The 12,698-nt window shown below is 39.7% G+C and overlaps 1 protein-coding gene across 1 annotated transcript in view; it reads right to left on the bottom strand.

Annotated features, from left to right (window-relative positions):
* IGFBP3 (insulin like growth factor binding protein 3) overlaps positions 1–12,698 on the bottom strand; it is a 132,529-nt gene that overhangs the window by 77,516 nt on the left and 42,315 nt on the right. Inside the window, 1 exon segment of the mRNA XM_015824594.1 lies at positions 10,119–10,238. Within this exon segment, the coding sequence (XP_015680080.1) occupies positions 10,119–10,238 (120 nt within the window).

The following is a 12,698-nucleotide window of genomic DNA, read 5'->3' as shown; positions in this document are numbered from 1 at the left end:
GTGTATAATAATGTATGAAGGAAGAAAAATGCAAATAAGAAATAATGGGGCAACAAGGACAAATACTCTAAAGAAGAATAAGGGGGGAAATGTAAATAATAGAAGATTACTGTTACGAAATTGCTGTTAAAATATATACTGTGTATATATGTGTGTTATGTTTTGTTTTGTTTTGTTGGTTTAAATAATAAAAAAAAAAATTAAAAAAAAGAAAGTCATGGTAGCCTACCTCGCCAAGGGAAAAGTGTTTTCTAAACTGGACTTGTGAGAGACTGGTTAGAATCAAAGAGGGAGACAAGTGGAGGACTGCTTACAACTGTCCCCTAGGTTGCTTCCAATTTAAACTCCTCCCCTTCAGACTACAGGGAGCCCCTGCTGAGTTCATGCAGCTGATAAATGAGGTGGTAAATGAGCACCTAAATGAAGGAGTTTTGGTGTACCTGGATGATATCTTAATATACACCGAAACGAAAGCTGAACATATGAAATTGGTCAGAACAGTCTTAAACAAGCTCTGTGAAGCCAAGCTGTATGCTAAACTCTCCAAATACAAAGCCCACCAGGAGAAAATTGACTACCTAAGCTACTGGATCTCGCATGAGGGGCTGGAAATGGATCCAGAAAAGGTGCATGCCATTTTAGAAGGGGAAGCCCCGCACACCAGGAAACAGTTGCAGAGCTTCCTGGACTTCACCAACTTCTATAGGCAATTTATCCCCTTTTGCACAAATCGCCCTCCCCATCAGAAACTTGCTGAAGACCAAAAGGGCAGGGTATAAATTGAAGCCCAATCAGCCATTAAAATGGACCATGAAATGTCAAGCCACATTAAAAAAACTAAAGAGGCTTTTCTCCATGGAGCTGGTATTGAGACACCCAGACTCAGAGAAACGATTTGTCATTCAGGCTGATGCTACTGATGTGGCTGTAGGTGCAGTCCTATTCCAAGAAAATGAAAAGGGATAACTACAGCCCTGTGCTTACACCTCCAAGACAGAACAATGTTGGGCAATGTAGGAAAAGGAGGCTTATGCTGTGAGATGGATCCTTCTCACATGGGGACATTTCTTAGAAGGGAGTAAAACCCCTTTCCAGGTTTGGACTGACCATAAAAATCTGGAAGCGCTGAAAACTCCGATGAAGTTGTCCCCTAAGCAGGCACGGTGGGCCCAACACTTCCAACACTTCAATTTTATCCTCTGCTATTTGCCAGGGGGAAGGAACTTTCTAGCAGACACTGTGTCGAGATTGCCATAATACAATAGCGTAAAAACAGAAGTAGTTAAATCTATGCTCCCTGAGCAGCAGTTAGCCACACCGGTAAGCACCCTGTCACCAGACACCACTGCTACATCAAAGTTTAAACAAGCTTTAGAGAAGGATGACTGGTTCCTCAGTCACAAAAACCTCTACTCCATGCAGGAGGGACTGGCATGGGTAGGAGGTAAGCTATACAACCCAGCTAGCCAGAGACTAAAGGTTATGCAAACCTGCCATGATTCAAAGATGGCAGGGCATTTTGGATTTGTAAAAACCCCACACCTACTGAAGAGATAGTTTTGGTGGCCCTCCATCAGAAAGGATGTAGAGAGTTATGTGGCCAGCTGTCCCACCTGCGCAGCAGCAAAGGCAAAGGAAAATGCCTGGCCTGTTGCAGCCAGTTGCAAGCCCTTCAGCACCCTGGAGAGAGATCTCTATGGACTTTATGGTGGAATTGCCCAAAATTTGGGTATAAATAACACTGTTATTTGGGTGGTGACTGACCTGTTTTCCAAGCAGGTCCATTTCATCCATTGTCAGAAGATCCCGATCGCCAACACTCTAGCAAAACTATTCCTGCACCATATTTATCGCTTGCACGGTGCCCCACAACATATAATTTTGGACAGGGGAGTCCGCCTACAAGTTCGGGAGGGTCTTTTTGGACCTTTTTTTTTTTAAATATGTTCTATTGATTTTTAACATAATCACCTTTATATTTGGTAAACAGCATGCTGTCTGGGTTAGTATTTAAAAAATGATCAATAACAATTAATTTCTCTAATTCTACAGTCCATATAATGGCTTTGCTTGATTTTCTCTTCTTCCAATAATATTCTCTTTTGCCAACCTTAAATTAATTCAGTTCTTATTTGAATAAATGACAATTAAATATAGACATTTTTCTCATGTTTCTGCAAATAATAACCACATTAATATAAAGCTTCTTTTCTAATTGCCTCGTCATAAATCCTGTTTACAGAATTCCTATTTAAATTTGTTTTCCCCACAATATTCAAAGCATTCTTACTGGTTAAGATTTTCTCAAAATTAGTTACATTTTAAGTATTTAAGTCTTTTTTCTCATATAAGCCATCCCAACACTTTTACATTTCTCATATTTAAAAAAAAAAGAAAAGAAAAAAAAACCAAAGAAAACATTTTATATAAACCATCTTTTATATAAACCATCCCAACATTTTTATATTTCTCATGTCAAAAAACAAAACACAAAGGAAAAAAGGAAGAAAAATACTAGATTACTTGAGGGGTTTATCCCTCTTAAACTAATCTTCATTTATATCCAAAATCTTTCTATTTCTTTAACCATATTCAGACAGATGTTTAATTTTTAAATATTCCTTCTGGTAAATCCCATCATCTAATTTCTTAATTCTCACTTTAGCCTTTTTTTTTTTTTGGCCAAACATCTTTCCTGATCAATATGCTTCACTGAATCAAAGAATCTTTCCATAATCTTAAAAGCAGGGAGCTTCCAGTTTTGTGCAGTAGAGTAGCAGCCAATGGATTGCAGAGCTCCGCACCAGACAGCCAATTTCTGCCTGCTAAAGGGGCCTGAAGTTGCCCCACAGAGGCAACAAAGAAGGAAGGAAGTCCCGCCAATTGCAGAGAGATGGCAGTCAATCCCATCAATTTAGGAAAAGCCTTCCAGAAACCAGCAGGAGAAAGGCTAGCTTAACTTCAGAGTCTAGCCCAAGCTACAAGCAGCCAAAGCCCAAAAGCACTACTTATAATCACTAAGCTGACTATAAATGTGTTTGGAACTGGGTAAGAACAGTGATTTTCTCTCTCCTATTTGGAAATTGAAGAAGAAAAACCCCAAGAAGCAAAAAGCCTCCGAAAGCGAGAAGGAGGAGGACCTTTGTCCCACCCCCTTGCAGACAGAAGCAGTGAATTAAACCTTTCAGGAGGAACAGAAATATATTGAAATGAAAAGAATATAAGACTTAATTTGGACAAGTTTGAAATCGGTGGAATCTGTTAAGATTTTCCTTTTATATCATGAAAATAGAAGTAAACAATTGTCTATTACTGACTGGTGCTGACATCTAATAGTGGATGAAAATATACAACAGTAGTTGCTTTATTACAGGGACTGGCAAAGCCCAGGAAAAGATAACTTGGTTTTGGTGACCTTCAATGTCTTAATAATAGAGAACAGCTGTGACAAAAAAGAAACAAAATATTTTGAGCTATTTACAAAATGAGAATTATAAACTCTAAAAAAAGAATTGACCTTTCTGGATTACAAATACCAACTCAACTGTTACTCTAAAGCTGTCTGCAGAGAAAGGAAAACCCTGATTTTTAGCTATCATGGAAAACCAGAGGTCTGCAGAAAGAATATACCAAGAAAAAACAAATACTTTCTAGAAGGAGATCTATGCTATGTTGCAACTAATCCAAACAACAATGATCTCAAACCACGAGAAATTAAAAATAACTTTGAAAATATAAATGAACATATTTCCAATTTAACTTTGCAACACAAAAATTCTCAGAAAATAAAAACAGTGAGCAGAAAAAACAGACAACTGAATATGAGACAGAGAAGAAAGATTTCAAGATGGAACTTAACAATAGAAGAAAGTATGACTTAGATGGAAAAAAACTTACAGGAAATACTGGACATGGAAAATGTAACCTATATCCTAAGATTACAAAATAAGTTTGAGGGCAAGAAAAAAGGTTTGACAAAATAGATTCTGTTAGGAGAACTACGAGAACTTAAGAGAAAAAAAAATGATAAATAAAATCAAGAAAGAAAGAAAGGAAAATATTCTCAATGAATATGAAGGGGCGAAACCTTCCTATAAAACATCTTATCTGTTTTGCTTTTTCTACCTTTTTGGACCTTTAGGACAGGGCTTTTCAACCGGTGGTACGTGTACCACTGGTGATATGTTGGCACCTGGTAGATGGTACATGTACGATGGGTTGAAAAAGCACTGTAAAAAAGTGTAAAAAATAAAGTGTAAAAGTGGATGAGGTTAGGGTTAGGGTAAAGTCAGCTGGAGCTGCGTGAGGTATTGCCTGGGTTCTGCTGAGACCCCAAGATCAGTGCGTGCAGCTGCAGCTGATTGGCAGCGGCAGCCTTGGGGGTGGCAGGCAGCCCCACGCAGTCTTCAGGTGGAGAGTCTACCGGAGCTGTGCAAGGTATTGCCTGGGTCCTGCTGCATGTAGACCCATGCAGTTTTCAGGTGGAGATTCAACTGGAGCTGCATGAGATGTTGCCTGGGTTCTGCTGAGAGCCCAAGATTTGTGCGTACAGCTCCAGTTGATTGGTGGAGGCAGCCTTGGGGGGTGGCAGAGATTCAACTGGAACTGCATGAGGTGTTGCCTGGGTCCTGCTGAGAGCCCAGGATCAGTGCACGCAGCTCCAGCTGATTGGCGGCAGCCTTGGGGGTGGCAGGCAGCCCCACGCAGTCTTCAGGCAGAGATTCAGCTGGAGCTGTGTGAAGTGTTGCCTGGTTCTGCTGAGAGCCTAGGATCAGCGCACGCAGCTCCAGCTGATAGGTGCTTCCAGTGCACACAGAAGAGAAAAGCAGGTGGGGGAGAGATGAGGTTTTGGCAGGAGAGAGAAAAAAAGACAATGGGAGGGGAAAGAAAGCGCAGCCTTGAGGACAGCAGTCAGCTGGAGGTGCACTGAAGAGAAAGGGGGGAGAGGAGATGATATAAAAGGAGGAGGGAAGAGAAAGGATATAAAAGAAGGAAGAAGAGAAGAGAGGATATAAAAGGAGGGGAGAGAAAGGATATAAAAGAAGTGGAGAGAAAGGATATAAAAGGAGGGCAGAGAAGATATAAAAGAAGGGGGAGAGAGAAGAGAAGATATAAAAGAAGGAGGAGAGAAAAAGGATATAAAAGAACCTGAAATAACCTCACCTTTACAGCCAGCAGCTCCCCCCAGCACCACTGCCCATCATGGTAGAGGGTGAGCAACATTTTGAGATTAAGGAGATTCTAGACTCCCATAAATATCATGGCATGGCTCAATTTTTAGTGGCCTGGAAAGACCTCCCAGCATCCCAAAATGAATGGGTTCAAAAAAACATGTTAGAGTTCCCAGGTTGCTCAAATAGTTTCATGCGCTTCATCCAGACAAACCTGACTAACGTCTTTTCTTTTGTTTTCTCCCATTTTATTATTTTATGTATTCTCCAGGTGGATTTCTCCTTCTTTTAGGGGCTCTGCCATTCTAGTGGAGGGAGAGGTTTCACTTGTTTGGGAGAGGGATAGCGGATGTATTTCCTTTACTTTATTCTCTCTGTCTTTGATATATCCCTTTTGGTGTGAAGAAGGGGAAGCAATGTGCCAGGGCCCATCTGCCTTATCTCTGCTCTATTGTAAAGGCTATGCCTGGGAACCATCTCTTTTCAATCTGATTCCCATAACAACTTTGCACCTGTGGACTGGCTGGAAATGAACTGGACAGTTGGGCTCTAGGGAGTGGTTTAAAAAGGGATATTTTAATGTAGTGTTCTGCATGGGAATTCTTTAGATCTTGCCTTGCCTTTCTTCTTTCACTGACTCCAAATAAAAGTTCATGTTTGAAACAATGCTTGTTTCAAGAGTTCTGCTTTCTTGGGAACAATAGATGAGGCATATACTGAAACTGCTCATGATTCCTAGAATCTCAGCATAACTATAGACCTACATATTGGGAAAGTTTGAATTAGATTATAGACTGAACAGACCTAAGCCCTGAAAATTCATCAAAAAGTAAGAGATAAATTAAGAAATTCTCAGTATAGGAACTTATTCTGGGGGCAATACACATTTCTTCAATATAAACATTTATACTTGTTTCACCCATCTCAAAGCGTTGTTTTTTCATTCTAGCTTTATTTCTCTTGTTTTTAGACAACTAGAATTTAGACAATTCCGTTAATCTATTATAAATCAGGGATTTTTTTTAAAAAAATTATTATCTGTATATCCCACTCTAATGTGTAGTACTTTGATCTGGTCATCAGATGAAAGAAATCCTCTACCATAATATTAACCCCCCCCCCCCCCGAAAGAAAAATACCTAAAACAAACAAGAAAGTTCCTTCTCCATACCATAAAATTAGTCATCAGGGACATTTGATTCTAATGTTTTCTCTAAAAAGTTATGGTTAAGGAGTTTTATGTATATGGAAGAACATTTGATCATATGAACCTGCAAACTAAGTAGTATAATTTATCTGCTGGTTTTTAACTTCAAAGATAATTTGGCCTGTAAGAGATAAAATCTTATTCATGGAAGAATATGCAGAGAAAAATTTGCTATATTGCACAAAGTAATGGAATCACTAAAAATGTCTGAAGAAGGATTGTCATCAAAGAACTCCAGTTTAGGCCTGAACCAGGATTAGTCATAGCAGTTTTTACTTTATTTTGATTTGCATCAATTAAAAATATAGGTAGTTCTCAAGTTACGAGTATAATAGAGCCTGCCCATTCCACTCATAACTCGAAAACTCATGGGAGTGAATCTTGTACCTTGAACAAGATCAATCCCTTGCTTGTTAAGAGACACACAGCTCATTAAGTGAACATGAGGTATCCCAGGGTAGCGATGGAACAGGCCCTCAAGGCCTCCCTGACCCACTAAGATACCTCATGCTTCCCCCTCCCTTCCTACCGCGCTGGAGTCACCTTGAAAAGATCTGTCTCCTCTCTGCCACGGTTCCTGCTGCCGCCTGGATCTGAGACCAGGGGACACTTCCATGGTCATCCAGGGAGCAGCAAACTCACCCGGAGGGCACTCTTGTCATGGCTGGGGACCTCAATCAAGCCTGTCTAAAGACAGTTCTCTCTAAGTTTGTGCAGTATGTGCAATGTTCCACCAGACAGAAGAACACTTTAGACCATGTGTACTCTAATCTGAAACAGGCATACAGAGCAATCCCCCTCCCCCACCTGGGTACATCCGACCATCTTTCACTTCTATTATGCCTGAAGTATGTCCCTCTCAGGAAAAAAACTCAGCCAGTCATGAAAATGGTTACAACTTGGTCAAAGGGTGCTCTCAGCCAGCTGCAGGACTGTTTTGAAACCACTGAGTGGAGTGTATTTGAACATCAAGACCTGCATGAATACACTGATGCCATACTCTCTTACATCAAAGTGTGCACTGATAGTGTGACAATGGAAAAGTGCATCAGAGTCTACGGGAATTGTAAACTCTGGATGACCACAGAGGTACAGACACTTCTGAGAGCCCGGGATTCTGCCTTTGAGGCAGGGGACAGGAATACATATAGAGAGGCCAGGGCAAACCTTAGAAGAGGCATTAAGATGGCAAAACAACAGTACAAACATAAAGTGGAGAACCACCTAGCAGATAACAACCCGAAGCAAGTGTGGCAGGGACTGCAGCCTCTAACTAACCATAAGGGAAACACGAGAAACACGGGCAATGCCGACGCCTTGTTGGTAGAGGAGTTGAACATCTTCTTTGCTTGCTACGAGGTGAAGAGATCAGACCCCAAAGCCTCTGCCTGCCGGCCTCTTGATTCCCAGCCACTCACCCTATACAAACATCAAGTGAAAGCTGTATTGAAGGCTGTGAATCTCAGCAAAGCTGCAGGCCCAGATGGGGTGCTGGGGATAGTGGTAAATAATTGTGCCAATCAATTAGCAGGGGTCCTGACAAGGATCTTTAACATCTCCCTGCAAACGGCCTATGTTCCATCATGCTTGAAAGCAGCCACTATTGTCCCAATCCCGAAGAAAACAGCAATTAACTGCCTAAACGACTACAGACCTATCGCATTAACGTCTGTAGTGATGAAATGCTTCAAAAGACTGGTTCTCCAGCACCTTAGGACATGCCTCCCACCGGACTTGGACAAACATCAGTCTGCCTACAGGGGGAATAGGTCAACAGATGACACCATAGCTACTGCCTTACATTCTGTAGCGAGCCATTTGGAGAAACCCGGAAATTATGTCAGGATGCTTTTCATTGACTATAGCTCGGCTTTCAATACTATCCTGCCAAGCATCCTTATTGAAAAGCTTACTTAGATTTTCCCCCCATCTATGATTGGATCAAAGACTTTTTGAGGGACTGGCCATAAACAGTGAGGGTCGGGTCTGTTACATCCACCTCCCTAAAGCTTTGCACTGGCTTGCCACAGGGCTGTGTGCTCAGTCCCTACCTGTATTCACTCTATACACGATTGTGTATCGTCTCACCCATCCACTGTGGTCATTAAGTTCACAGATGATACCACCGTATTGGGTCTTATTAAAGATGGAGATGAAATAAGTTCACATGGTGTAATAAGATTGTGTGTTTGTTGTCATTGTGAGTTGTGATGGGTGGGTGCATGAAGGGAAGCTCAGCCAATCTCATTGTACACATGTTGTACTTTGACAATAAAGGAATTTATAAAATTTATAAATACCATGAGATCACATGAGATCAGTACTGAGATTTCGCCCCACTGATTTTGCTTGATCTTGCGTTACTTTAGGCCTCCATTCTCTGTGAACACACCGAAGGCTTGGAGCAGCCAAGAAAGCGAAGGATCTCGATCTTTGAAAGGTATTGAAGGCCTGCTGCTTAGGGAGACCCAGGGTGGGGGTGGGGAGGGAGGGAATGACCAGGGTGAATGTTACAGAGGCTCTGCGATTGCTTGTAAGGGCAAATGACTGCCATGGTGCTGCAATATTCATAATTTTGGGACTTGCTCGTAAGCACTAGAGGGCGCTTATCGCATAATTTTGAATGAGCATTAAGTGAAAACTTGTAACTTGGGGATTTCCTGTATGAGATCTTTTAGTAATTTTTCTAAATGTATATTTATCATTCATAACTTTTTGATCTGAACATTTTTCCATTCACTTTGTGCTACTGAATATTCATTAACTTGTTTATGTGTCTGCATATAAAAGTTTTTTCCAATTTTTCAACTTAATGTGACAATTCAAAGAAAATTTCTGCTATTCAAAATGATACATTTTGAATCAAAGACATGGAAATTCAACATCTCTAATTTAATTAATAGATCAGTTTTCTAAACATTATGTTGTATAAATCTTCTGGGATTCCAACTGTGAAAATTCCCAGCCACACTGCTGAGTTTCTCAGTTTTCTTGAAGAAAAAAAGTAAGGTCATATACTTGTAAAATCAAATGAGAATGAACTGAATGGCAAAATGCATTGTTTAACTGAAGGCGCTTTATCGGCACTACTGAATCAGCTACACTGAGATAGACCACTCTTAGTATAATAATGGCACAAAAAGCTGTAATAATTCACATTTGTCAGAACCATCATAGCCCCAAAGGCAGGTCCAGATGAAAAGTCAGTATTACTATGAAATAAATGTTCCTTGCATGTCATTTTCATGAGATTTTGGAAGTGATCTTCTGTAGAATAAAAAGGAATGATACATGGAGTTGCTGACGGTGCCATTTGTAACATAACCCAACTCAATTTTTCTAGCCACTCACAGGCAGCTATTATAATTCAAAGCATTGATCTACTACAGTCATATGATGATGGCAATATTTCTTCAGTCTTTTTTGCTGTTTTTTTTCTTCAGAGAGCTGCTGCCTTTTTTAAACTGAAGGGCACTGGTATCTAGGACTTGGCTCAGCTGATTTGTGACTTATTTTGAAAGTTTATTCTGTCAATAAAAACAACAAAACAACCACACTTGACATGTTGCTTTAGACCAAAGCCAAAAGGTGCTCTAATCTATTGCCAATTTAATTTACATTTAAAACAGCAGGAAATGAACTTGAATTTTTTGTTGTCGCTTACTGATGGATTACACAGCAATCGATTTGCATGTGCAAGTAGAAGAAATGGAAATACAGTAGTAAATAGTTCATCTTACCTGTTTTTTCTTATAAAATCCCTTCTTGTCACAGTTTGGAATATGCAATCCTCTTGGGCTTAAAACATTCAGAATCTTCAGATTGTTTAATGTTTCTTCCATCTCTCTTCGACATGGACCCTGCCAATTGCAATTTCAGTATATTTTTATAAGTTAACAATTTCTTGTATGTTAGAACATAGAATATAAAATAATAGACTTCGAAGAGAGTTTGGATGTCTTCTAGTTTTAGTTGATTCATTTTATACTATTATAAACAAAGAAGATGCAAATTTATATAAAATAGCAAGGATCATTCAAGAAAGATAAAAAATAGTTATATCTTGAACATTTCACTGTCACATACTGTATATACAGTAAGAATTTGGCTATTTTATTTTTTTTAAATTGCCCCTAATGTGTAAGTATTCTCAAACAGAACTACCCATAATGAATTGAGAAAAATGTATTATTGGGAGGATATATCCCAATCCTTATCCTTTCTTTGACCAATGGATTAGATTCTCAAAATTTATTTTATAGAATTATACATTTAGAACATATAACTATTAATTTACACTTAGCTGGGACAAAAGGCTTTTCACTACAGCCAAGCAATATCTTTTTCTTCTGTCCCAGAGGGGGGGGGAATATCCCTTTCCAAATTACTGCCCATCCTGTGGTCCCTTTACTGCATGCCCATAGTGACATTTGTAAGGTTGCTGCCTGCAAAGAAAGTAACGCCCATTACTTTCTGTGCTGTAGCTGATTGCCACAGCTTCAGAAATATCCACCTGCTGGACTCCTCCTTTTAAATTCAGCTCTCCTGATCCAAGTACTGAGTCTGAAGTTAAAAGGAGATGGGGAGGCAGCTGTAAGGACCCACCTCAATCTTACATCTTAAGTAGACAGAACTCTTGGAATGTCTCTTCCAACAGAGATCTTTATTAAGAGAAGCTGATTGTAGGCATGCTAGACAGGATCTGGGGAATCCTCTCCCACCATTCAATGTTTTAAAGTGTTCCCAAGCAGCTCCCACCCCACAGTTCTTCTGGGCGATTCAATCCATCAGTCCGCTCCGTCGGCACGATCACTCATCCTCTTTTCCCAGATCCCAGGCGTTGTATTTCCCACCCCTTTTTCCTTACTGCCAGCAAAGGGAAGAATTTCAGAGAGAATAAGATGAAAGGCGATGGCTATATTGTTATGGTTAGTTCTCTCGATGAGAATTCACAAATGGTCACTTTGTAGTTAGGGAAGGAAGTGAGAGTCATAAACCCCCCATGCTTTCCCTCCTCCCCTTTCGTAGTATGACAGAATCCAGAATAGAGTAAGAATTGGTTTTTCATCAGAGTAGGTAGATAGAAATGAAATATAATTGGATTCTGACATCCTGTCCCCCTTAAAAATAAGAGATCCACCTGTAAAAAAACAAAACAGGTATAAAAGTTAGTTTGGCTTGTTAGGATACACTGTATGAAACTTTAACAGCTTCGGGGCTCTGACATGACGTTTATGGACCCACTCTTTTTGTGAGGCGGGGAGGTGTTTCCATGCTACTACGTATTGAGTTGTCCCATGATATCTCCTAGAGTCTAGGATTTCTTTATCTTGAAGTGTTGTTCTCCTTCCACCATGATTGGGGGGGGTGGTGGTGGGATTTTTGGCCATAAAGGAAACTGATGTTCTCTTTTCAGCAAACTGCAGTGGAAAATTGGGTGTATTTGCCTAAGATTTTTGGGTAGTTCTAATTCTACTGTTACTGGGTTTATAATTCTTTTAATTGGAAAAGGCCCTATATATTTTGGACCAAGTTTTTTACAGGGTTGTAGGGATTTTAGGTATTTTGTAGATAAGTATACCATTTCTCCTATAATGAATGGTGTAGGTTCGACCCTTTTTTTATCTGCTTGTGTTTTGTATGCTTGCCTAGCTTCATCTAGGGCTTTTCTAACTATTGGACAGCTGTTTTGTAATTGTTCCATCCATTCTTTCAGTGATGGGATTGCCGGTTCGTTTGGGGTTAGTTCTGGCATGGGGTTGAAACTTTGACCGGTAGCTATTTGAAAAGGAGTGTAACCTGTTCTGGAATGGACTGCATTATTGTAAGCCACTTCTGCGAAAGGGAGTAGGTCCGTTCAATTGGACTGTTGGAAATTAAGAAAGCATCTTTTTTTATTATTATTATTTAAACCGACAAACAAAACAAAACAAAACATAATATACATATATACACAATATATATTTTAACATCAACTTCGTAACAGTAATCTTCTATTATTTACATTTTCCCCCTTATTCTTCTTTAGAGTATTTGTCCTTATTGCCCCATTATTTCTTATTTGCATTTTTCTTCCTTCATACATTATTATATACACATTTTCCACATTTATTCTCTATTGTTTCTACTCTCTAGCCAGTCATACCACTTGCTCCATATTAAATAATATTCTGTGTCTTCTTTTTCTTTTATCTCTTTTGTTAATTTGTCCATCTCAGCACAGTCCAGGATTTTCTTTATCACTTCTTCCTCTGATGGTATATTCTCATTTTTCCAGAACTGTGCATATGCTATTCTTGCTGCCGTTGTTATATGTAGAA

This window comes from Protobothrops mucrosquamatus, unplaced genomic scaffold (genome assembly GCF_001527695.2).
Source record: "Protobothrops mucrosquamatus isolate PMUCROS unplaced genomic scaffold, P.Mucros_1.0 scaffold_192, whole genome shotgun sequence".
Lineage (NCBI taxonomy): Eukaryota > Metazoa > Chordata > Lepidosauria > Squamata > Viperidae > Protobothrops > Protobothrops mucrosquamatus.
The sequence above is the reverse complement of the archived record's forward strand: the minus strand, read 5'-3'. Positions and strand labels throughout refer to the sequence as shown.